Source organism: Gekko japonicus, unplaced genomic scaffold (assembly GCF_001447785.1).
Source record: "Gekko japonicus isolate JY-2015 unplaced genomic scaffold, Gekko_japonicus_V1.1 scaffold251, whole genome shotgun sequence".
NCBI lineage: Eukaryota > Metazoa > Chordata > Lepidosauria > Squamata > Gekkonidae > Gekko > Gekko japonicus.
This window is the reverse complement of record NW_015161956.1, coordinates 1344609-1370554: the sequence shown is the minus strand read 5'-3', so window position 1 is coordinate 1370554 and position 25946 is coordinate 1344609. Positions and strand designations below refer to the sequence as shown.

Below are 25946 nucleotides of genomic sequence, written 5' to 3'. Positions count from 1 at the left end.
TAGTCCCATGTGAAATTCAGGAGTAACTGTAAATCGCTCAGAGCCGGCAGCTCTGCATGGATTGAGCGATCTATATATATATAAACAACAACTGACAGTTGGGAGCTGACAGTTCGGAAAGTGAGTTGGAAGAGAAGTTAGCAGAGAGCGGGAGAGTGAACAGAGAGTGATCAGTATAAGACCTCAGTGGTCACAAACACCAGATACATTGCTCCAAAGGAACTTGTAGAGGTGGCTAAAGAAAGGGCTAAGGGTCTGGAGGAGTCTGGAAAGCTGGAAAGGTGCCCAGTTAGACTCAAAGGGTCCAGACAGATAAAGTCCAAAGGGCAGCCACAAAACAGTTACTGGAGAATGGGATCATAAGTGTGTTTAGTGTACTGAAGAACACATGTGTAAAACAGAGAGTGATAACCCTACAGTCTATGTGAAGGCAAAGTAAAAAGTTATATTCTACAAGGAAACAAAATATCCTATGTAAATAGATCCCATCCCCCCATTGGGCTTTCTGAGAAATAAAGAAGCTTACAGTTTAACTTTTACAAATACTGGTGCCTGACTTACTGGTGAAAGAATTATACTGGGCAGTTGTCCTCCATACATCCATAAGTTATATACCAAACCCCCCGAAGAGACTAATGTTTATAGTGACCTGGTCAGATACAGTATAGTGAGAACTGATCAGTCACATCATAAGTAAAAATACTTTAAATCCAGTACAAATATACGCCTATACAGGCAGTGACCCCACAGCTCAGTCGCCCCAATGGTTTGGGAGAGGTCGTTGGGTGTTATAAATGGGTACGTCTGCCCTTAGAGGAGGATGTGACCACAACTGATTTAGGCTTGTGGTGCGTGAAAAGGAACCCCCCCCCCTTCTTCTATTTTGTACATATGGTCTATTCTCCGAGGTGACATAGGAGTAGAGGCTGGGTAAGACCAGGGGTTTTGGGCAGCCTGGAGGAGGACTGACGTCATTGGTAGGGCAATAGCTGCTGATGTGTCCATGTCGTAGCCCAGCTGGTCTCGCAGGCTCCAAGTCCAGGTCTCGTAGGCAGGAGCAGGTCAAAGGAATGTTCACAGCATAGTCCAAACAGTCCAAGGTCAGTTGTTACAGTCAGAGAGAGTCCAAAAGCAGAGTCAAGCCGGTCCAAAAGTCACAGGAGTAGAGCAGTCAGGAGTTGTGGTCTCAGGATTCACTGTGAGGTGACGTGTTGCTTCTACAAGTTGGCAACAGCTCACACCCAGCTTTATGTAGTTTTCCCCTAATTAGTCTTATCTGCAGCTGGCAAATTAGCAGGGCTCCTGTAATGACTCATCTTGTAGCTGTCGGTGGGCCATTAATCTTTTACTCTGCATTCTTGCAATTCCTTTCTGATCTTTTTTCTATGAGCGGGGGAGAATCTGGGGGAGTCATGAGTGCCTCCAGAGGAACTTGCTCTCTGACTTCAGTCGGCTCAGTATTATCTGACTGGAATTCCTGAGTGTCCTCTACTCTGAAGTCATCTTTCGCCACACTGGACCCAGGCTCGACTTCTGAGGAGTCCTTACTCACACTAGGCTCCAGTTGCCAATGCGACTGGTCAGGCTGCAAGTCAGACTGGTCCTCACCCAGGCTGGGCTCAGGCAGAAAGTCAGAGTCTGGCTGCACCTCAGGCTGAGGCTGGTCCATGACAGTCTATTTGTACTATACTGAAAACTGTGTCCATAATGAGGGGGCGGTTTGCACTGTGGATAGGTTTAGTGCATGAGCCATACGTTTGATGAAGTCACCATAGAACTTCAGGTCTTCTGATGGAGAGACAGGAAGGTCGTCCATTACTTTAGGTGTCAGTGATGGATAAGTGTTGAAGTCGTGATCCGATTCTTCATCTCTTGATACGTGAGCTGACTCATTGTCATTGGATGACTCTCTGGAGTCAGACTGGTCTGAAGGATGTGCTGGGCCTCTCTGTGCCAGTAGCATCAGTACTGAAGGAGAGGATTTGGTTTTTGTCGCATGCTAGGGGAGGGAGTGGGGTGGTGAGGAGTGGGCCAGAGCCCTGCTCTGCTGAGTAAGTCACCAACCTTAATGAAAAAATGTTGTCGCTGTTTAGTCCAAAGTGAAATGTCCAAGAAAAGGTTTGTAGAGAAACAGATAAAGTTACTGACCAAAGCAAGGAGAGAGATCCAAACAGTGTGGCGGCAGAAGAAAAATGGTGGGATCATCATGCCCTTCCCCTGTAGGCATGTGCAGTGGAGTCCCGTGCATGACACAGGGTAAGGGCGCGAAAAATTCCTTTCAGCTTTCTATGTTACTGATATAGCGCAGGCACACTATATCCCAACAGAGACCACAAAGAGGATCATTTAGTCAGATTTACTTTTGTTCTCTACACCTGCCCATCTGTGTTCCACATTACTGGCTACCAGGAAGCAGTATCATCCTGTCTCACTTAAAATTACAAGGAGATCTTAATACAAAGCCAGTGGTTTTTGGTGGTGCCCATTACGGCATCTACTTCTCCACTAAGAGAAACCTAACAACAAATTAGTACGTCTTTGGATTGGCAACAATCACCATAAAAAAGGGGGAATAAAGAAGTATCTACCTTAGGAGTCTTTGTCATTGCCTTGTTTGAATGGTCATGGACAATATGCCTGGAGAAAAAAAAATTAAGTTTTATCTTAATTATATGGATTTCTACCCTGACAACCAAAGAGTTAATAAAATATGCAATTAAAAACGAAGATTTAAAATGTTACAAACACCAATCACTAGTCACTGAAAGGGAAAAAAAGATTTTAACCCATGCATTCAACACTCAAATTCAGTTTTCTGTAAGCCTCACATCTCTCAAATAAGTCAAAGCTCTCTCTTTCAAGGTGTGATTTTCTGCCATCTGTTTCAAGAGTATCTAATCATGGACTAATATTCTTGACTCTGGCTAGCCCTTCTGGGCAACTAATCTTTCCCACACCCTCTTTCTACCTATATGCAATGTTCCCTCTAAGCTGTGGAGTCTTGTGAGCAAAAATTCTGCTTTGTGAGCTACTGGAATACAAGTTGTGAGCAAGCGATTTGGCTGCTGCATGAATTAGTTTGCTCTGGAGCCATCCTCCCTGAGCTGAGACAAAAATCTGTGAGCCGGAGGCGAAAAAACTGTGAGCTAACTCACACTAACTCATCTTAGAGGGAACACTGCCTATATGTAAGGCTTCAGAAAATGTGTTTCAATGTATCTGAAGAAGTGTGCATGCATACGAAAGCTTATACCTGGAATTAAATTTTGTTGCTCTTAAAGGTGCCTCTGGATTCAAACTTTGTTCTGTTATTCTGGCTGTTTTTATTTGTACCTGGACAGTAATATTTACTACTTGTAGGTAGGTGTTCTGTCTTATATTATAGTTTTATATTGTGTATACACATCTTATAGTATATTTGTTGTGCAAGTTGCCTTGGGCCCCTTTCAGGGGGAGGTAGACAGGAGGGATGCAATATTGGCAGCAATTCTCCAGAGCCTCCAATAGAGCTCTTTCACATCACCTATGACCTGATCCTTTTAACTGGAGATGCTGGAAATTGAACCTGGGACCTTCTGCAGGCCAAGGAGATGCTCTACCACTGAGCTAGACCCCTACTTTACAGCACAGCAGTAAACCTATCATCTCACTAACTCAAACATAAATCATTATTATTAATACAACGGTTACAACAATTGGAGTTATTTTAAATGACTTATTAGGGGATCTTTCTGATCTCAACTGATCCGACCTAATCTGATCATATTAAACTGTCATCTCCCTGCACCCCCAACACTAACAAGACATAGTTAACATCGTCTTGAGAAAGATTCTTCTGTGTTCCCCCAGTATTCTAACATGAGGTGAATGGCTAGAATCCAGGCTATGATTTTTCCAACAGTTTTATTTTTACTGTTATATAAGCTACCTCAATAACTTTTTAGTGAAAATGTGTAGTAAAAATGTGTTAAAATAAACAAAATAAGGCTCTTGAAATTACTACACTAGAAAAATAACCAGCAAACTTCAGATCTACATGAAAGCCATTCAGCTTGATTCCCAAGTTATTGTAATACCTCTATGCATCAAAATAACCTTCTGTACAATTAGAGCTTTGCACTATTTTCTTTTACCAAACTGCCAAAATAATGGTAAAAATAACTGCTCCAAAAACCATCTTGTTTGAGGGGCAGATATACATTTTCTGAACAAACAAAACCATAGTATGATATAAATCCTCATGCTACTAAATGCATATATGCTTACAGTTGCTTGGACAATAGGGCATGTGCAGCAGAAGCTTTTAAGCGAGCAATATTAATTTTCTCTGAAAGTTCTTCCACAGTCTCAATGTCCACATTCTCCTCACCTTCACTGGATTCACTTTCATTCTGTAACAGAGTAACAAACACATTGAAGATGTTGCAGAGAAACTCCAATCCAATTTGTTAATATCAAATTTAAATTAGTAAAGAGTAAGAAAGCACCACAAAAACCTACAGAATCAAGAAATGGTGATACAATTGTCAGCAATTTCTCTTCTATTATAGCAAACTAGAAATAATGCCCGTTGTGGAAATAAATACAACGGGATCTAGAAAGAGGCTCTTGGAGAGTGCTCTGGCTTTGGGCAAACAGTGTTAGTCTGCTTTTAAAACATGAACCTGGGACCTGCACACCACCAGAATACAGCAGGTTCCATATGCAACTGGTAAGAAAGCACCACAAAAACCTACAGAATCAAGAAATGGTGATACAATTGTCAGCAATTTCTCTCCTATTATAGCAAATAAAAACAAATATTGGATGATGTATTGTATCTTCAGCCTTCCTCTTGTGTGCACATACACAAACACACACATCACTGTCACACTGCCACAGAGTACATTTGTGTTCGCTACATTAAAACAGGTTGCTTACCTGTAACTGAGGATCTTCGAGTGGTCATCTGTGCATTCACACCTCTGGGATATAGTGCGCCTGCGCTGACCCTGATCGGTACAATGGAAAGCAAAAGGAATTTTTGCGCCTGCTCCCTGGTCACGCGCCGGGCTCCACTGCACATGACCAAGGGAGGGGCATGACAATGCCGCCAGTTCCTTCTGACCACTGCCCTCAGTCTCCAAAGAAAGCAAGGAAGGACCGAAAGCAGAGGGGAAGGAGGGCGGGTGGTGTGAATGCACAGATGAACACTCGAAGATCCTCAGTTACAGGTAACCAGCCTGTTTATCTTCTTCGTGGTCTCTGTGCATCACACCATTGGGAGACTGAAAAGCAATGGCCACCTACCTGGAGGAGAGAGCCGAGGTCCTAAATCTGCGCTGCCTGCAACACCGCTCGTCCCACAATTGAACGCTGATGAAGACGAACATCAAGGGCATAATGCCTCACAAACGTGGCGCAAGTACCTGCGTTGCAGATATCTTCCAATGACGCACCTCGCAGGAAGGCTGTGGATGCTGCCACTGCCCGGGTAGAGTGTGCCCTTGGCTAGCATATAGAACAACTTAATAGTCTCCACAATCTGCTTGGATAGATGTTGGGACAAGAGCTTCTTCCCTTGAGAGTGTAGAGCATAATAGACTAACAAGGCTGGAGATTTCCGAAAAGGCCGTGTTCGATTTAGGTAAAAGAGTAAAGCTCTTTTGACATCCAAACGAATGAAAACAGCGTTCTTCCTCCGTTGAGGGAGACGGAAAGAACACTGGAAGAACAATGTCTGCTTGCAGGTGAAACTCAGAAACAACTTTCGGCAGGAAAGAAACATCTGGAGCCAACGTGAACCCATTATGACAAAAACTCAAATAAGATGGGTCACAGCGGAGTGCCGATAACTTGCCCATCCTCCTGGTGGAGGTGACCGCGACTAAAAAGGCTGTCTTCAACGACAAAAGCTGTAGACTACAAGTAGTCATTGGTTCAAATGGTTTGTCCATGAGCTTTGCAAGCACCATGGGTAGATCCCACGCTGGCATGGGTCCACGTGACGGGGGAAAGAGGTGGGTCAGACCTTTAAGAAACTTCTTGGTCTGGGGGGTGAGAGAAGATGGAGTGACTCTCAATCATAGGGTGATTGGCTGAAATTGCGGCTAAATAGACCTTCAGCGAGGTACAACTGAGCCCTAGGTCTACACGAGACAATAAGAACCCAAAGATTGCCATCAGGTCAGATGGTGGTGGTGGCAATCCTAACGAGGTAAGGTAAGACAAGAATTTCTAATCCTAACGAGATAAGGTAAGACAAGAATTTCTTCCACTTCCCAGCGTAAGAAACTCGGTTGACAGTCTGCAACAGTTCAATAGGACGTGATCTATCCTGTCTCTGACAAATCGAAAAGGATCCTCCAGATCGTGCGCTTGAGACGCTTCACATCGCGATGCAGAATCCGACCCTTCTCTGTGAGAAGGAGATCTGCGGCTGGAGGAAGGTGAATGAAGGAGCCCTTGGATAGGTGGAGCAGAGTGGAGAACCAATGGTGTTGGGGCCACCACGGTGTCACTAAGAGACAGCGTGGTTTTTCCTGCATCAACTTGACCAGTACCCTGGGTATTAGAGGAATCGGAGGAAAAAGGAACACTTGAAGACGTGACCACCCAGAAATATCTATCTCCGCTCTGGAGCAGAACAGATGACATTTTCTGTTGCTGGTGTTGCAAAGACATCCACTTCCGGATGGCCCCAAAGGCGAAAGATTGGGTGAAGATAAATCCAATTGAGCTCCCACTCATGCTCCGTTGCCCCTCCTCTGTTCAAGAAGTCTGCTTGGACATTCAGTGTTCCTGGCAGATGAGCGGCCCATAGAAATGTGTTCCATGATTGACACTCGACCCATAGTTCTATGGCTAGGCGACATAGCCCCCGGGAGATCGTACCTCCCCGTCTGTTGATATAACACAGGGCTGTGGTGTTGTCTGTCAGAACTGTAACCACTTGCTCGGTCACCAGGTGTCAGAAAGACCTGAGTGCATACAGCACTGCCAGGAGTTCCAGGAAATTTATATGATTGTGTGCTACATGGGACTCCCAATGAACCCCCACACAAAGACCCTTGAGATGCACGCCCCATCCCCAGAGGGACACATCTGTAGTCAGCGTGAGTGTAGACGTGGATGGATGGAACGGGGCTCCTGCTAGGAGATTCACAGGATCTGTCCACCAAAGCCAAGAGCCCAAAACAGGTGGTGGGAAGACAAGACGAAGGGATTGAGGATGACTGTGGGCGAAACCTGCGTACGAACCACAGCTGCAGAGGTCTCATGTGCAATCTGGCAAAAACAATGACGTTGATGGTGGCAGCCATCAGACCCAGCAGCTGCTGGATTCGCTTTGCCGTAGCATGTCCAGACTTGTGGAATAGAGTCACTAGATTGACAATGTCCCTTGCTCTCTGTGGAGGGAGAAAAGCCTTGCAAACGATAGAGTCTAGGATAGCTCCTATAAACTGCACCCTTTTGGTGGGAAGTAGCATTGACTTTTTTAGATTTACCTGGATGCCTAAGGACGTCAGGACTGTCAATGTTAGGTTTACATTGGTGAGCAGGGATGCTTCTGAATCTGCTACCAACAACCAATCGTCTATATAGGGAAAAATCTGCATGCCCCTTAGACAGAAGTGTACCACCACTGCCACCATAAACTTCGTGAAAACCCAAGGGACCGTGGATAATCCGAATGGAAGGGCTTTGAATTGAAAATGCCAGTTGCCTACCGCAAATCGAAGGAAACGACGGTGGGTAGGGTGGATGGAAACGTGGAAGTAAGCATCCTTGAGGTCCAACATAACCATCCACATCCCTGAATCGAGGAGCGGAAGGACGGCCCGTAGCGTTGTCATCCTGAACTTCTTGTATATGATGAAAGAGTTCAGGTTCCTGAAGTCCAGAATGGGTCGGAGGCCTCCATCCCGTTTTGGTACCGTAAAGTAACGGGAGTAGAAGCCCATTACGTGCTGTGCTGATGGTACCGGCTCTATAGCATCCTTGCTTAGGAGACTTTGAACCTCTACCAGGAGGACTGCGGAAGGTGGTGTGACAACGACGTGGGAGGTGGAAGGGATTTGGGAAAACTCTATTAAGTATCCCATTTTTATTACTGAGAGGACCCACTGGTCCGACGTAATAGACTCCCAGATCAACAGGTAAGGAGACAAGTGTGTAGGGAGTTGGGAGAGGAGGTGCGAGTCAAAGACTCTGTTTAGTGTTCTTAACAGTTTTGGGTCTAGATAAAGAGGTAGACGAAAACTTGGGTTCTCTACCGTAGGAACGGGGCGGACGACTCAGGGACCTTTGCCAGTGTGGCTCAGAGGAGGATTTAGACGATGGTCTACCTGATATAAATACTTTGCAGTCACTTCCTATGTGGGATAGTAAATGTAGAAGCCTGGTATTAAAATCAGGCCTATGAGACAGCACCTATCTGTACAACCACCTGCCCTGTAAGATTCCCTGACTACACAAAATCTGCTCTGCTGAATTTAGTAACTGACTTGAGGAAGATCTGGACCTTTTCTCTCATAACAAGGAAGCAAAGAACTTCTAGAACTACTAGGGAAATTAATGACTGCTGCCATTGTCTAAGCACCACTCAGGGAGGGAAGGGAAGAGGCATTTAAATATGTCTCCTCCTCTCTCCGGAGCAGCTGGGGAAGGGAACAGAAGGCATACAAACATGTTTTCTCTCTCTGCCTTCCCTTCCCCAGGTGCACCACCATGGGAAGGGAAGGCATGTAAACATGCCCCCTTTGGTCTGCCTTCCCAAGGCAGAGAGCAAAGACATGTTTAAATGCCTTTCTTTCTCTCCCCGAGCCAGCTTAGGGAGGGGAGGGAAGGCATTCCTCCCATGTAAACTGTACATGGGAGAAAGCCATTTCAGCCTTCTCTTTCACTCAGCCTTGCTCCAGAGTGGGGGGAGTGAAACAAAGCACTGAAATGGCCACCAGGCAGGCATTTAAACCCAAAAGCTGACTGGTGGCTCCACCTGCCAGCTGTTATGTTTAAATGGCTGGCAGCTGGGTTATAGCTGCATAAACCTAAATAAAATTCAAATAAAATCAGCTTTTGGGGGGCTCGGCTATATTGGTAGCTGAATACTGAAAGTTCCCTGCTCTCTTGCTAGAGCAGCTAGTTCAGGAAGGTAGGTACTCTAACGAGGAACTATGGAGTCCTCTTCACAGCAGTGGAGGTGGAATAAGGCACTGGGGAACTGGTTATAAACTCTCCCCCTGCCTTCATCACGGTCAACTAAGTAGATTTCAGCCTATTACCACAAAAGAGCCTTGGCTTGACTGGGATTCTGTCCCTCTCCCCCAGGGTTTTCAGGTTGTATTTTGCTTTTGACCATCGACATCAACTATAATAACAGCAGAAGAATATTCACTGTAGTGAATAATTTAATTTAAAGGGGAAGGACTCTTTGGAACATCTTTGTTAACTGCCCAAGATCAAGATTTCCCATTCTGTTATGAGGTATTTAAGACCAACTGTGACTCGAGTTACTAGCCTTCGGCAGCAGTTGAAGGGCAGGAGCCAAAAGACTCTTAATCCTTGGCTTTCTGGCTGAGGCCCTGAATAATATGGGGTAAGATGTGAATATTATGTGTATTTAAATTGTATTTTATAAACACCTTGGGTCCCAACTGGGAAGAAAACCAGGGCAGACATCTCTCTATATAATAATTCTGATTTTGTCATGGATTCTCCTGAACATTCCACAAGCACCCAAATAAACAGGTTGCTTACCTGTAACTGATGATCTTCGAGTGGTCATCTGTGCAGTACCACATATGGGTTGAGCGCCTGCACATGACCTCGATCAAAGAATATTCCAGAGCTTGCCTCAGGAGTCTTTTTGGCGGGCTCTCTTCCCACCCTGGGGAGCAGGCATGGACTGTGCATGCCTGGAGCAGAGGAGAGAGCCGCCTCCCACTCAGTTTCTTCGACCGCTACCGGTAAGTCCCATCAACAAAGGTAAGTAATCTGGAGATCCCAGCCGTGAGGAAGGCTGGGTGGGATTGTGGTACTGCACAGATGACCACTCGAAGATCATCAGTTACAGGTAAGCAACCTGTTTATCTTCGTTGTGGTCTCTGTGCAGTCCCACACATGGGTGATTAACAAGCTGAACCAGATGGAAGCGGGAACTGGCAGCTGAAAAACATAAGAAATAGGTTAGGACATAGCATTATCGTTTCAATGTACAGGTTCTACCTGTAGAAGTAGAAGAATCAGTTGAAGAGAGACTTTAGCACCACTTGGCCAAAAGCAGCATCCCGTCGAGCTCGAATGTCCAATGCATAGCGGGTCACGAAGGTCGAGGTGGAGGACCACATGGCAGCCGCACAGACGTCTTCTAACGGGACACCAGCCAGGAAAGCAGCCAAAGTCGAGACTGCCCTCATGGAGTGAGTGGTGACAGAGATAGGTATGGGTTGATGTGCTAACTCATAGCAAAGGGCTATGGTTGAGATCACCCATTTCGATAATCATTGAGAAGAGATGGCCTCACACTTGCATGGGGAGGCATACACAATGAAAAGCCTTTGAGACTTTCTAAAGGGTTGCGTGTGGTGGAGATAAAAGGAGAGAACTCTCCAGATGTCAAGGCAGTGTAAGGCTCTTTGTGGAGCGTCAGCTGGGTTCGGAAAGAAAGTGGGTAGGACAGAAGACTGAGAAAGGTGAAAAGCAGAAACCATTTTAGGGAGAAAGGATGGGTCTGGTTTGAGAACAACTTTCTCATGAAAAATAGTGTATGGAGGATCTGCAAGTTCTCTGACCCGGCGAGCCGTCGTGACAGCAATCAGGAATGCTGCTTTCCGGGATAGAAGTCGAAGGTCTATTGAAGCCATGGGCACAGACAGATTAGACATCAGGTGGGTGAGGACTAGAGACGGGCTACAGGATGGCACCAGCGGCATCTGAGGCGGACAGAGGTGGAGGAGACTTTTGAGAAAGGCCTTATAAGATCCCTGTAGATCCCTGAATCAAAGAGTGATATGCCGAGATAGCCGCAAGGTGCACCTTCAGAGACGAGTATGCAAGACCAGATTCCTTCAAGGATACGATGTAAGAGAAAATATCTGGCAAGGAGGCTCAGGTCGGATCAAAGGAGTGATGTAAGGTGTAGGTTTGAAAACACTTCCACTTCAATAGGTAAGTGTTGCGGGTGGATGGTTTCCGGGCATTAAGCAACACTTCCCGAACCGCCGGTGGGAAGTCTACTGGGAGATCTTCCAAGCAGTGAGTTTGAAAAAACCTGGATCGGGGTGGAGGATCTGGCCCCGATCTCGAGAGAGGAGATCCAACACACGATGGAGGTGAAGAAACCGTCTGCTGGACAACCACAGGAGGTGAGGGAACCATAGCTGGCGTGGCCACCAAGGAGTCATGGGGATACAGATGGTGGCATCCGCTACAATATTCTGGAGAACCCTGGAGATGAGAAGAAATGGAGGGGAAAAAATAGAATAGGATCCCGGGCCATCTGTGGAGGAAGGCATCTCCGAGGGATCTGGCGGATGGGGGACCTCGAGTGAAAAAAAGGGCATTGAGAGTTCTCTGGAGTCACAAAGCCATTTATGGTCGGGCGACCGAACTCGAGGAAAACATGACGAAGATATCGAGAGTGGAGAGACCACTCGTTGTCGTGAGAAGCCAAACGACTCAGACAACCGCCGTCGATATTCTGAACACCGGGAATGCGTATAGCCAATATGAAGATTGAATGTTGAATACACCAATTCCAGAGGTGCAGAGTTGTGCGACAAAGGCGAGCAGAGGTGGTGCCGCTCTGCTTGTTTATGTAGAAGTCTACAGTGGAAATGTTGTCTGAGACAACTTGAACCACCTTGCCCGTCTGCAGAGGAAGGAACAAAACCAAGGCTAGATGAACAGCGCGGAGCTCCAAGGTGTTGATATGGAGAGTCCTCTCTCAAGGAGTCCAAGTTCCTGTGGCAGAGTCCCGCACTGGGCTCCCCAACCCCAAAGAGAGGTGTCTGTCAATAGGCAGATCTCCGGAGGTTGATGTTGAAAAGGCATGCCGGAGAGGAGATTCTGCAGAAGAGATCACCAGGTCAGACTGCTGAGCACCTGTGGTGGAATCAAAAGGATTGTGGTCCAGTTACCCACTTGAGGACCGAAGTTTCAGAAGAACCAGAGCTGGAGCGGGCGCATCCATAATCTGGCATTAGGGACCACAAACACTGTGGATGCAAAGTAACCCAGGAGCCTCATGATTGAGCGAGCCAACTGTCGGGGGCAACGCCGAAAGGTCGACACTAGAGACACAATGTCCTTGGCCCTCAATTCCGGGAGGAAGGCCATCTCGGTCGTGGTATTGAGACAGGCTCCGGGAAACTGTAAGGTTTGAGCAGGTTGAAGGGCGGACTTCATGGGATTGATGGAGAGTCCCAAGGAGCGTAGAAGGACCAGTGTGGAATGAACATCCACAAGTAGTTGAGATCGTGTGGAGGCAACAAGAAGCCAGTCGTCGATGTACGGGTAAACGGCAATCCCCCTTTGGTGCAATGCTGCCACAACTACAGCCATAATCTTCTTAAAGACCCTGGGGGCCATGCAGAGGCCAAAAGGAAGGACCCTGTCACAATACAGTGGGTGGCCCCGATGGCAAAGGAGAGAAATTTGCGATGTTGAGGTTGGATGGTGACATGGAAATAGGTGTCTTAGAGATCTATCGACGCTAGCCATCCGGACTTGGGGAGGAGAGGAAGGATAGATTGCAAAGTGACTATCCAAAACTTCTTGCAGAGGACAAAGAGGTTGAGATCCCGAAGGTCCATGATAGCCCGAAAACCGCCGTCTCTTTTGGGGACTAGGAAATACATGGAGTAGAAGCTGAGAGTTTGTTGCGCCTCTGGAACGACCTCGATGGCCCCCTTGTCGAGGAATGTAAGGACCTCTAGACGAAGTGATGGATTCGGGGGCGTGATGATGAAGTAAGGGAGGGTTGGGGGTCAAATGAACTCTATGGAGTACCCAAACCATACGACAGTAAGGACCCAGGTGTCGGTAGTAATGTCTTCCCAGGTTGGAAGGAAGGGGAAGAGTCAGGTCCCGACCAGTGTTCCCTCTAAGCTGAGTTAGTGTGAGCTAGCTCACAATTTTTTAGCCTCTGGCTCACACATTTTTGTCTTAGCTCAGGAAGGATGGCTCCAGAGCAAACAAATGTATGCAGTAGCAAAATCGCTCGCTCAGAACTTTAATGCCAGTAGCTCACAAAGCAGAACTTTTGCTCACAAGACTCCACAGCTTAGAGGGAGCATTGGTCCCGACGGGAGAGGTGAAAAAAAGCGGCGGTGGCAGGCGATCCAGGTGGTCAAATGGACTGCTTGGGTTGTTGCGACTTCTTGGGCACTTGGGACCTTGGCTTTTGAGGAGGTGGACAAGAATCATAGGGTCGTCGCCTCCATTGCGTGGCGGCAGCAGGAAAAGGCTGACGTTTATCATAGTAGGGATTCCATTGTCGGTATCGAGAGCGCAGTGTGGAAGTAGAGACTCCTAAATTCCTACCATTATTTCTACTATCATCAACAGCCTTCAGGGTCTCATCCGTTGTGGAGTGAAAGAGACCCTCGCCATCAAGGGGCAAGTCTTTGATCTTAACCTTGACATCAGTTTGAAGAGATGTATTTCTAAGCCAGACATGGCGCCGAAGAGCAATGGAAGATGTAAGGACCTTGGAAGAACAAGTAATGGCGTGCTGTACCGAGTTGATTTGTTATTTTGAAATCGAGCAAATCTCCGAAAGAGCAGCAGATAGAGTGGGCCTATACTCATCTGGGACGGAATCAAGAACTGGATGAACAGCTGTAGCAACATTGAAAGAGTAAGCGGAAAGGTAGGACAGGTAAGTATCAATCCCAATGTTCATGGCAGCCATGGAGTAGATTTTCTTCGCAATGGAATCAATCTTACGGCCCTCACGATCAGGAGGAACGGATTGTCTTGGCTGTTTAGACTTTGAGGAAGAATGAATCATCATGGAATTCGGTGAAAGATGATTGAAAAGGAACTTCCCTGAGGACTCTTGAATTTTATAAATAGCGTCATATCTCTTCGATATCGGAGGTATAGAAGCGGGATGGTCCCAGGGCTCTTTGAGCACCGAAAGGTGTACTGGCAGCAAAGGTAGAATTGTTGACAGCGGCAAGTCTGCCTGGACCAGCTTATGGACGACATCGGTAACCTCGGGGGTATCGGTAGAACCCTGCACTTGGGAGTACTGTAGCCATCCTAGTGACAAGCTCCAAATAAGCCTTGGACCCTTCAGTTGGTGAAAGGGAACCAGAACGGCGACCGTTGGGGTCGAGATCACCCGAAACGGAGCGGTCAGACACCGAGTCCGGAGATGGTGATCGGATATGATGAGACACATCCAGAGTTGTCTGGGTTTCAGTGGGCAGATGGTACTGAGGTTCTGATGGAGAACGCTTCAGGGCATGACCTGACGTCGACGCATCCGGAGGCTGGTCAGGCTCCAGGGAATGGATTGAGGCGACAGAGCGCGAGCTTCGAGTGTGAGACAAGATGGGGTGGTGACGATGGAGGTCAGTGTCCTGCGATGGCATATAGCAGTCCCGGTGAGGAGTGGAGGACCTGGAGTAGGAGCACGGGCGATACGGTCTACGATGCCTGATATCCGGGGACCGGGATCTGTAATCAGACCAAGACTGTGATTGGGAAAACAATCTGTGGTAGTCATATGCTCTGCAATCATAACGTGATCGAGTAGATCGGGATCGACTTCTCATAAAGTGCTCCCTGTCATCCAAAACGTGGATAGGCAGCTGGGAGTCACGAGATGTAGAGCGATAGGCAACAGCCCTCAGAGAACGATGGCGAGAAGAAGACTTCCATGGCAGTGACTTAGAGGTTTGACCAAGCGGAATGCAATCTGTCAGAGAGGATAAAGCTGGCGGCGAAGTCGAAGGCTGGTGTTTAGACTTCTGAGCAGAGATTGCTGTAGAGGCCACCTTAGGAGTCAATGTTGAGAGACCACAGATTATCACGGGATGGAGTTTTGGAGCTGAAGTCGATTTCGATGAATTCAATATCGGCGACGAAGAAAGTTTATCATCCCGCCTTTTAGGTTTCTGTTTCGAAGATTTAGCATTCTTGGAGAGAGAAGGCGGCTTCTGAAGGGCAGAATAAGCACGAGATGCTGTTGAAGACATTGTAGGGTGCAATGTAGCTTCTGAAAGAACTGTGCGAAGGCGGGCCGCCCTATTCCTACGAGCCTATCTAGTGAACTTGACACAATGAGAACACAAGTCAACCTGGTGAAACTCCCCCAAACAAATTAAACAAAGGTCATGGCCGTCGTTAGATGGGAGTTTAGCAGGACAACGGCGACACGACTTAAAAAAATAGGGTGCAACCCGTGCAAACACCATCCCGACCAAAGGAAGGGGAAGGGGAGGGGGGAGCAAAAGAACGAAAGTGAAGAAAAATAGTAAAGCGAACTTCTCTCTCTCTCTTTTTGGTTTACTTTAGAAGAAAAACAAAGGAAAGGATCAAAGGGGAGAAGAAGTTAACAAAGAAAGAAAAACCTCAGCTGAGGCGATTTGAAGAATGATCGCTGCGAGGTGTGAACATGAAGGCGGTTGAAGAAGAACTGAGTAGGATGCGGCTCTCTCCCCCGCTCCAGGCATGCGCAGTCCATGCCTGCTCCCCAGGGCGGGAAGCGAGCCCACCAAAAAGACTCCTGAGGCAAGCTCTGGAATATGCTTCGATCGAGGTTGTGCACAGGCGCTCAACCCATGTGTGGGATTGCACAGAGACCACAACGAAGATCAGTTGGATCCCTGATCTGTCACTCAGAAGCTGTCCCTAACCAGTGGCTGCATTGCCTGAGTCTCGCCTCCAATATTCTAAACAGTTTGCTGTTGCGAGTCACTGAATATGTGTTGAGGCAAAATACATATCCCAATCTTCCCTTAAATGGTCAATGGAGTTGCCAAAATACATATTCCAATCTTCCTTTAAACCATCACTGGAGTTGCCAATCTCCCTGTGGGGCCTGGAGATCTCCCAGAAACCACCATGTTCCCCAGCAATAGCACATCATTTCCCCTACAGAAAATTTTCCAGCTATTACAATGGCTGCTTTGGGCAGTGGACTCTATGGCATTATATACTGCTGAAGTCCCTCCACACCCCAAACCCTGGCCTCCCCAGGCTCTACTCCTCATATCTACAGGTCTGGCCCTCCCCTTAGTATTGCCAGCCTCCAGGCAGCACCTGGAGATCTCCAAGATCAGTTCTCCTGGAGAAAATGGCTGCTTTGGGCAATGGACTCTATGGCATTATACCCTGCTGAGGTCCCTCCGCACTCCAAACCCTGCCCTCCCCAGGTTCTACCCCTCATATCTACAGGTATTTCCCAACCCAGAGTTGGCAACCCTGTAACTGGCTATGGAACTGCTTTCCAGACCCTTGGAACCCAGAAGACATGACATAGGAGGAGGTGCTTTTCTACCTTAGGTGCCACTGCATAACCCCAAATCAACATAAGTCAGGGGTGGAGGGAACCATACCTGTTACTATGAGGCTTTCCTCCCATACTAGCAACTTGGGGCAGCAAAATGACTTGAGACAGAACCGTCTTATAGCTAAGCAGAAGGAAATAAACATGGTTTGCCTCCCTCTATTTCCCCCTTCCCTCTGCCGCCCCACCAGCCACAGTCGGGACACTCACCTGGAGCTTCCTTCTAGAGCTCGTTGTATTTCTTCCCACAACGGGCCTTACTCCTAGTACTTGAATAAATATGTGGTTGGGAAAATATTTGAAATTCCTCAGTGTCAGACTCCTATTCTTCGGAAACAGTAATTGAATTCTGGATGCTGGCCCTGTAGAGGGCTTCATAACATTTTCAAAAGCCTAGTACTATATTTCTGAAAACTCTGGTAATTATACGTGATGGACTGCACTTTTTAAAAGCTTAGAAGTGTTGTATAAATAGAATGAAGGGTTAATTCTTCACAGAAACAGAGAGCCTTGAGTGACAGGCTGCTCCAAGCAATCTGATTGGTTAGCATCAGCTGAGCAGAGAAAGAACTGAGAACTGGATGGTGAAGAGAATTCAGTCTGATTTCAGCCCTAGCTGAGAAGAGTCCAGTAGTGACAGTTTTGGAATTCAGCCCTGACTGAGAGCAGTTTAATAAAGATGGAGAACTGGGGGAACTTGGCAAGGAGGAGTGGGTAGTTAGATGGAGACTCATTCGGGCCAAGGAAAGGGGATAGATCTTCTAGAGAGAGAATTAATTTCCCTGCCCAGTCTAAACAGGATTATAGCTCTGAACAGTGCAGAAATCCCTAGTCTGGTGTGGTTAGAAACTGCCTTTAGAGATCTTAAGAGTCAGTTAAAAACTCAAGACAACTACTGGCGCTTCAAGAGAAGGGGTTTGGGTACTGGAAAAGTGTACCAGCCTTCTGGAAACCAAAAGTGTTAAAGAATACTCAAAAGAAAGTATACTGAAGTGTTTGGGGGAAACACTGGAACAAAGCCTTTCAACATCAAGATTTAAATCACTGAGAAAAGCTTAAGAAACTCTCATTAGCCTGAAACTACAGTCTGATTTTACGTCACAGTTATCTATATTGAGTTACTTCAGAAATTTTACCCCGGATTTCACCTGACCTCTCACCTCTATGTTGAATAAAATATTTTGTTAATTTGGAATATAAAAAGTCTTGAGTGACATTTAAGATAAAGGGGGCTCCCAACCCTTCCCCAAGGTTTCTGGGCTGAGCAAACACTGTGACAGGGTGGGACAGCCAGAGTAAAGAAGAAAACACATTATCAGGGCAGCTCAGTCTGACAAGGAAAGAAAAATGGACGGAAAATCTTGCCTCTGAGGGAGGGAAGTGGACAAGGCCGTCATACCATACCACTGGGATACTTTCATCACTATGCATCACTATCCTCTTTAATCAGAATAATTTAATCAGAATTGCTCCTTCCATTTCGAATAACTGGATATACTCACCAGTGTTTCAATGTTCACTACATCTTCACTTCGATAATCAGATATTTCATCAACTGTCTCATCTGCAGAATCATCAGTCTTTTCATCTTTCTCCATGTCATCCACGGTAATATCAATAATATCGACATAATCCTTTCTGCAGTGGTTTGTTTTCACAGTATTCTGTTTTGTGCATCTAACAAATTTCTCAATGTGCTCATCAGTACCCATATTTTGATTTTCCAAAGGAACTGGCCGTGTAGATGTTTTGCTGCAAGGCCTGCTGATTTGAGAAAGGCTGTCCTTAACAGTCTGATCATCTTCCTGAAAACCAGCAGTGATTGTTTCATGAGCAGATGTGTTATAGTTCACCTGAAAATCTGCATCTTTTTTAGCTAAAGACTCTTGAGCGCTATCCACATATTTTTTCCTCGATGTATTATTTTGTGTTTTGGCACTGCTGACTTTGGGTTTCCCTTTCTCTTCTTCCCTGCCTCTCTCTACATCAGTAACAGAGTCACCATTTGGCTTCCTGTTTCTCAATAGCACTTTCAGATCTTTGTTCTCACATTGACTCAGAGGTGATTTAGTCTTTTTCTGCAGCTTCTCTCTTGAATCCACGTGTACTTTATACTTCTCCCATTGTTTCTGGGACTGTACATTAACAAACATCTCTTCCATTTCCAAATGTGTCTGCTTAGCTCCTCTTGAATTAGTAGCAAAACTTTGTGTTTTGACAGACTGTGTTTGCTCCTCATTTGAGCTTTCTAAACGTGTAGCATCCATTGGCTTTTGTAATGAATTGTGTGCAAGAAATGTAGTTTGACTGCATTCCTCAGAAACATTTTCTGAACTATATGGTACTTCATCAAGAGTATCTTCAGAACGTTTGACATTCTTTTTCTTCTTAACCTTCAACTTGATTTCATCACATTTTATTTTCTCGCCAAGGTAAGAGGGGTCTGATGGTACAGCATCAGGCTGGGAGCCAGAAGCCCCATCTGATATTTTTTCTACCATGTCTGCATCCTTTTCAATCATCTCCGGAGTAACAGCATTTCTGTCACATATGATCCCTTCAGAGTGGGAATCTGTTCCTTTTGCTTGGAATGTATTTTCTTCTATCTTGATATTCGACACTGTGGTATCTGACTCAATAGCCTCAACTTCTTGTGTATATGATGTCTTTTCTTCTATATGAACAGCATGGAACTTGTCTTTGTCACTGGTATTTTTTACCTCAAGAGACTCATCTTCTTTTACAATGGAATCTGAGGTACTTTTTTGCCCTGGAAACTGAAGCAATGCAAAACTGCCAGTCTGAAGAGGAATTACATTAGGTGTACTACTTGGTTGTCCAACAATCTTCAAATCTGCACCTGTCTCAGATGCAGTGCTTTTTAGACCTGAGGGAGAAATTCTCAGAGTCAGAGTGCCAGCTTGTGACAGAGGAACGAATACTGGTGCTCCTTGAGTAGCTGAAACAGGAGGTGCAGGCACAGATTTAAGAGTCTGCAATGTCTGGCTTACAGGAGAAGATTGGAGCAAAGCAGAAGTGGCCTCAGTAGAACGGGGTGTAGGCGACATCAAGGGATCTACAATGGTAGGGGGTGCTAACAACATGGAAGTGGCCTCAGTACTAGAGGATTCAGGTGACACTAAAGAAGCCTCAGTAACAGGGAGCACAGACAAAACTGAAGTGGCCTCAGTGGTAGGGGATGCAGACAAAGAGGAAGGTGGTGCAGGCAACACTGGAGTGGCTATGGTGGTTGGGGTGACAGACAACGCTGAGGTGGTCTCTGTGGTCAGAGGTGCCAGGGAAGAAGAAGGATTCATGGACAAAACTGAAGTAGTCACGGTGGTCACAGTCACAGATGAAACTGAAGTGGACTGGCAAACAGATGCATCTGGAAATTTAGAAGGTCCAGGCAACTGGATTCCTACAACTGATCCTGTAACAACAGAATGAGAAAGAGAGAATGCATTAGTCCTTGCCACTGTTTTTAATATGATGAAGACACAGATTTAACAATCTGCAGTGCCCAATATTACAGCTCCAGGTTTTCTACTTGGTTTAAACGGAACAGAACCACACCAGAGCTCTTTATTGTCTACTATAGCATCACCTTCCGTAAACTTAAGAGAAGCCTTTATTGCCATCCAATTTCAAACAATGTCAACTGCCATATTAACCAGCCACCATTTGCAAAAACTAGCCTCTTATCAAGTGTGTATCTGAAGAACTTCGGAACTGTAGGACCTCCCCTACTATGTTCTGGTTTGCCATCTTTATTTGGCTCCCAGGTCCAAGTTTCTTGGAGCCATTTTCGCCAGGCTAGCTTTGTGCTCAGTGGTAGATAAATAATCTTTCTGATGACACCCTGCATGTTATTTATATGATGTCTCTGTATGCATTAGTTGCTAAGAAAATCCATGTGAAATTTTTGTTAACATTTACAGCACTGCAATTTATGTTATGTTTTGGCCTTGGACATTTTAACATCACTCCTGGTTGTAGTATGGTTTTATTGTTTAATTTATCACTGATCGGGCACTGGTTTTTGTTATACTCTAACAGGCTTTGGTTATACAATATCATATATTTTACCTACCTACATACACTGCAGAAAAGCAATGAATGTAAGCCATCTCAAGCATAGGGAAAGTGTTCCAACCCTTTTATCATTCTAGTTGCCCTTTTCTGCACTTTTCCCAATGCTATAATATCCTTTTTGAGGTGTGGTGACCAGAACTGTACACTGTACTCCAAATGAGGTCACACCATTGATTTGTACAGGGGCATTATGATACTGGCTGATTTGTTTTTAATTCTCTTCCTAATAATCCCCAGCATAGCGTTGGCCTTTTTTATTGCAGGTGCACACTGTCTAGACATTTTCATTGAGTTATCTGCTACAACTCCAAGATCTGTCTCTTGGTCAGTCTCTGCCAGTTTGGACCCCATCAACATGTATTTAGTTAGGATTTTTGACTTTAATGTGCAGTACTTTGCACTTGGCCACACTGAACCCCAATTGCCACACTGATGCCCACTTGCCCATCCTTGACACATCCCTTTGAAGGGCCTCACAATCCTCCTTGGTTCTCACCACCCTGAACAACTTTGCGTCATCTGCAAATTTAGCCACTTCACTGCTTACTCCCAACTCCAGATCATTAATAAAGCATTGGACCCAGTATTGATCCCTGTGGTACCCCACTGCTTACCACCGTCCACTGAGAAAATTGCCCATTTATACTCAGTCTCGGTTTACTATTAATTAGCCAGTTTTTGATTCACAAAAATTTTTTTATCCCGTGACTATTGAGCTTACTTAGGAGCCTTTGATGAGAAACTTTATCAAAGGCTTTCTGAAAGTCAAGGTAAACAACATCTATTGGGTCCCCCTTGTCCACATGTTTGTTCGCTCCCTCAAAAACACTAACAGTTAGTGAGTCATAATGAAAACTGAACTGTAATGCACAGTAGTATACATGTACCATCAGAAAAATATTAAAATAGGAAGTATTTATGCCCTAAACAGATTATTCTTATCATGTGAGAAAAACTGGCTTCTAATAGGTGATAAAAGCCATGTCAGCCCCATTCTTCTACTGTATTGGTGCAAGGGCACCTAGAGCACAGCTATTACCCCAGTGTAAAGAAAGAAGACACACTATTCTTCTCTCCATTGCACTGTATTCCTATGCACCCCGCACCAGGAAAAACAGATGGACAATTCTAAGAGACTGTATTTATTGAAGTAGTTTCTTTTCAACTTCAGAAAGCATAACAATCTTTTAATCCTTTACCTGGATTACGGAACGTAACAGGTGGCATGTTGGGTTGGGGTCCCGCAGGTTGGAGCTGATGCAAAGGAACAAGCTGGATAATCTGCCCATTGGGATGTCGGTAGAGATTCACACCTCCAGGATTCCTTAAAGGCTGCAAAATCATTCTTTTCCCTTGAGCAAGTTGTGTATTTTGTGGAGGTCGCAATGCAGGAGACCCTTGATGTACAGGAATTAAAAGCAGTCGTGGTCCCATACGCTTCTCTGCTCCAGGAGATAATCTTGGGGGACTTGTAACTGGAGATAAAGGTGCAGCACCTGCAATATTAGGAAACAACAAACTTAGTATTTATACATATAGCTATACTCAGTTTGCAATTTTATAAAACTGTCTAACCAGATAACAGCAGGATTAATCTGATCAAATGTGAATCTACTCCAATATAAAGTGCCCATCAGCGGCTAGCCAGGAATTTCTAGGAAGCTTCCAAGTATGTCATAAAATAAACTAACTTTCCCCATTTGTTCCCCAGTTATACCCAGTATCCAAGGGTATAACACTGAGGCTTAATCCCAACAGGACAGAAGTGCTACTAGGGAGAAGGTCTGACTTGGGATTTAAGGTGTCACCCATTCCGGATGGGGTTGGACTCCCCTTGTAAACAGCTACACCTTATGCTACCACAGGACACATATCTTAGTTTTTGCTGTCTGAGAGGTAAGAGAAGTAAACAAAGAAAGTATTATTTAGACAGAAATATTCTTTTACATTCACAATATCTAGTAGGACTATTAGCATATTTAGATAGTAAATTAAACTTCATGACAGGGATCCCCAACCTTTTGGAGCCTGCAGGCACCTTTGGAGTTTTGAGAGGGAGTGGTGAGCACCATCCCAAAATTGCTTCCACAAGATGCAGAGCCAAAACATAATACCTCCCTCCTCACTTAACAAAAAGGACTGCTGAATGAGAAAAAAGGAATGAAGGAAAAGCGGTGGAGAAGAGGGAAGGAGAAAAATATTGGGGAATAAAAAGAAAGCCTGAAGGGGAAATGGAACCACAATGCAGACCAATCCTCCTGCTCCTCCAGAGGCTACAGCTGCTAGTGCAACTGTGGTAAAGCCTATCATTTGTATGAGAGCAGCCAATAACAACTCCTGCCTTCCAGTGCACCCCACTTCTGAAAAACTCGGTGGGCACCAGGGAAATTACTGGCATGCGCATGGCGCCCATGAGCACCATGCTTTGTAACACTGAAAACACTAATGGTGTGTTGTCAAACAAACTAATTTTTGCCAAAACATTTTTTAGAAATTCTTTAAAATGAACATCTTCAGTATACAAAAAGAATTATCTAATCCTGTAGATAGCCTTGGTTTAAAAAAAATTATACTACAGATTTTAAATAAAACCCTGTCTTTGATTTCACTCATTTCTAAAGGGGAAAAAAATCATATTTTCCCTAGTGCTCCCTGAAAATTTCCTCATTTTCTACTGGAAAAAAAAGTCACACTATACATTATACCATATTTCATATGGGTTTTTAGTGCTCCCCAATTTCCCTATTTTTACATCAAAAATCTTGAGTTCATTTAGAAGGGGGGGAACACATGATACCCCCTCTTAATTCCCCCCCCAGGTCTTCACATTTCCAGAGACATAGTGCCTTTTTCCACAGATACCCTGCCATCCATTAAAGTATGGCATTGAGACTCTGTTAGTAGTTCTACCTTATATTAGATGGGTAGCTATTACTGAATGAGAATTTTCTGTGAAGCTAATTCTTTCTGTAGTTTCTGAGATCAAGGGCCTCACTCATCTTTTGAGTTAGGCCTCTGAAGGTAAGTATAGCAGATATGTAGTTGGTGACTGCACTTTTAAGTTTACCACAGGCTATACATTTTCTGACTGAACAGTTGGCATGATCTCTTTAGCTTCAGCATAAATGGGGGGGGGCCCTTACAAAATTCTTAACACTTCACTGTGGCTGCACATTTCATGAGACAGGGATGAGAGATATGCAATCTTTCTTTACTGATATTCTTTGAGAAACCATGAAACGCTACCAAAAGGCATCTGGATGGCCCCGAAACAAAACATCGGACTATCAAGAGAATTTATTTTCATAGTGAATTAGACTGTATCCTTAATGTGAATTATGCCTCCTACTTGCTCTGAAGCAGGGTATATGCAAATTACTTGGACAAATTACTAGCTAGACACAAGGGAAACCTCAAAGAAGTTGCTCACAGCAACAACTGAAAAGCCTATAGAAATAAAGCTGCCAGAATACAGGACAGTTCATACAGGATAAATTTATGTTACGAGAGCTAGGCTTCAGGAGAGTGTTCCGTGTATTATTTATGTTTTTATTCTGTAGTTGTGTTTGTTGTTGGAAGCCGCCCTGAGCCTGCTTTGCGGGGAGGGCGAGGTATAAATTTGACAACAAACAAACAAACAAACAACAACAGCAGGGAAGGACAGCTTTCAATCCACTGATAAGAAGATATGCTTGCTATAAGTTCAATATTTTGTCCTCTGTACGTGGAGAAAAGCATCGTTATTGCAGAATATTGAGAAGCTGTATCATCCCCGTTAGGAGATGAGGAGGAACTACTGACAAACAATTTGTTGAAGACATCTACCAAACAGTGTTCTCTCTAAGCTGAGTTAGTGTGAGCTAGTTCACAGTTCTTTAGCCTCCGGCTCACACATTTTTGTCTTAGCTCAGGAAGGATGGCTCCAGAGCAAACTAATTTATGCAGTAGTCAAATTGCTCGCTCACAACTTTAATGCCAGTAGCTCACAAAGTAGAAGTTTTGCTCACAAGACTCCACAGCTTAGAGGGAGCATTGCTACCAAAGGCCATGTCAGCTGAGGCACACAGATCTAGTTTGTAGAGGAAATGAATGCCCTTGTACCCACCCTACATTGTACCCACCCTACAGACCTCTCCAGTGGGCACACTGGGCAGAAGACTGAAGATGGAGCTGTTCCTTTAGGGAATTAGGAGATGCTGGACCTCATAGACCAAGAAGATAAAAGGCTATTGTGGATTCAGTACCTCTCTTCCCTGTGCCCTGAGATGAAAAAGAAATCCAACCAATGGAAGGAAGAGTTGCACTTGATGTATGATCGGAGAGCCAACAACATCCAGGATCTGCTGATTCCTGTAGAAAGCTGGGTTCAGTTTCAGGATTAAGGAAGGATCTATTTTCAAAATGATGGAGTCCTCTTGGAAGGAACAAAGCTCTCATCAGGTTGACTGGACAAAGAGGTCAGATTCTTCTAGCTGAGGTAATGGACACTGGTAAACCCACTTAGAAGGAAAGAATCGTTGGTGGAATAATTTTAAGAGGTTTGAAAGGAGGTTTATGTAACATTCAGAGATTCTCATGGAGGTCCCAAGAAAGGAATCAGTGTTGTGTAGGACTACTGGAGAGGCACACTCAATTGAGAACCTGCTTGATATGAGAGAACACAGCGTGAAGATGCCTCCTGCCAAGTTGAGAATGGAGGACAGAGTGGCTATGCACTTGAGCAGATTGAATCAGAGGTCTTTCTTCAGATCAACATGGAGAACCCAAAAAACTTCAGAAATCCCTACTAATTGAGGGTGAATAGCCCTCCTGCACTTTTTTGTTGTTCAGTCGCACAGTCGAGTCCGACTCTTCGCAACCCCATGGACCAGATCCCGCCAGGCCCTCCTGTCTTCCGCTGTCTTCTGAAGTTGGCTCAATTTCATGTTCACTGCGTCGCTGACACTGTCCAACCATCTCATCCTTTGCCGTCCCCGTCTTCTTTGACCTTCAATCTTTCCCAGCATCAGGGTCTTCTCCAGTGAGTGCTCCCTTCTCATTTGGTGGCCAAAGTATTTGAGCTTCAGTTTCATTATCTGGCCTTCCAGGGAACAGTCAGGGTTGATTTCTTTGAGGATTGACTGATTTGATCTCCTTGCAGTCCAAGGGACTATCTTCTCCAGCAGCACCATAATTCAAAAGAATCTATTATTCGGCGTCAGTCTTCCTTATGGTCCAACTCTTGCAGCCATACATTACTACTGGGAATACCATTGCTTTGACCATGCAGACTTTTGTTGGCAGGGTGATGTCTCTACTTTTTATCATGCTGTTTAGGTTCACCATCGCGGACCATCTTTTAAATATTGAA

The 25946-nt window shown here is 45.2% G+C and overlaps 1 protein-coding gene across 1 annotated transcript in view; it reads right to left on the bottom strand.

Moving 5' to 3' along the window:
- LOC107126016 (MAX gene-associated protein-like) overlaps positions 1-25946 on the bottom strand; it is a 98278-nt gene that overhangs the window by 13355 nt on the left and 58977 nt on the right. Inside the window, exons 17-20 of the mRNA XM_015429510.1 lie at positions 21796-22092; positions 18004-19934; positions 4267-4391; positions 2589-2637 (exon numbers count right to left, since the gene is read on the bottom strand). Coding sequence (XP_015284996.1) covers positions 2589-2637; positions 4267-4391; positions 18004-19934; positions 21796-22092 — 2402 coding nt within the window. The remainder of the gene's footprint in view (positions 1-2588; positions 2638-4266; positions 4392-18003; positions 19935-21795; positions 22093-25946) is intronic.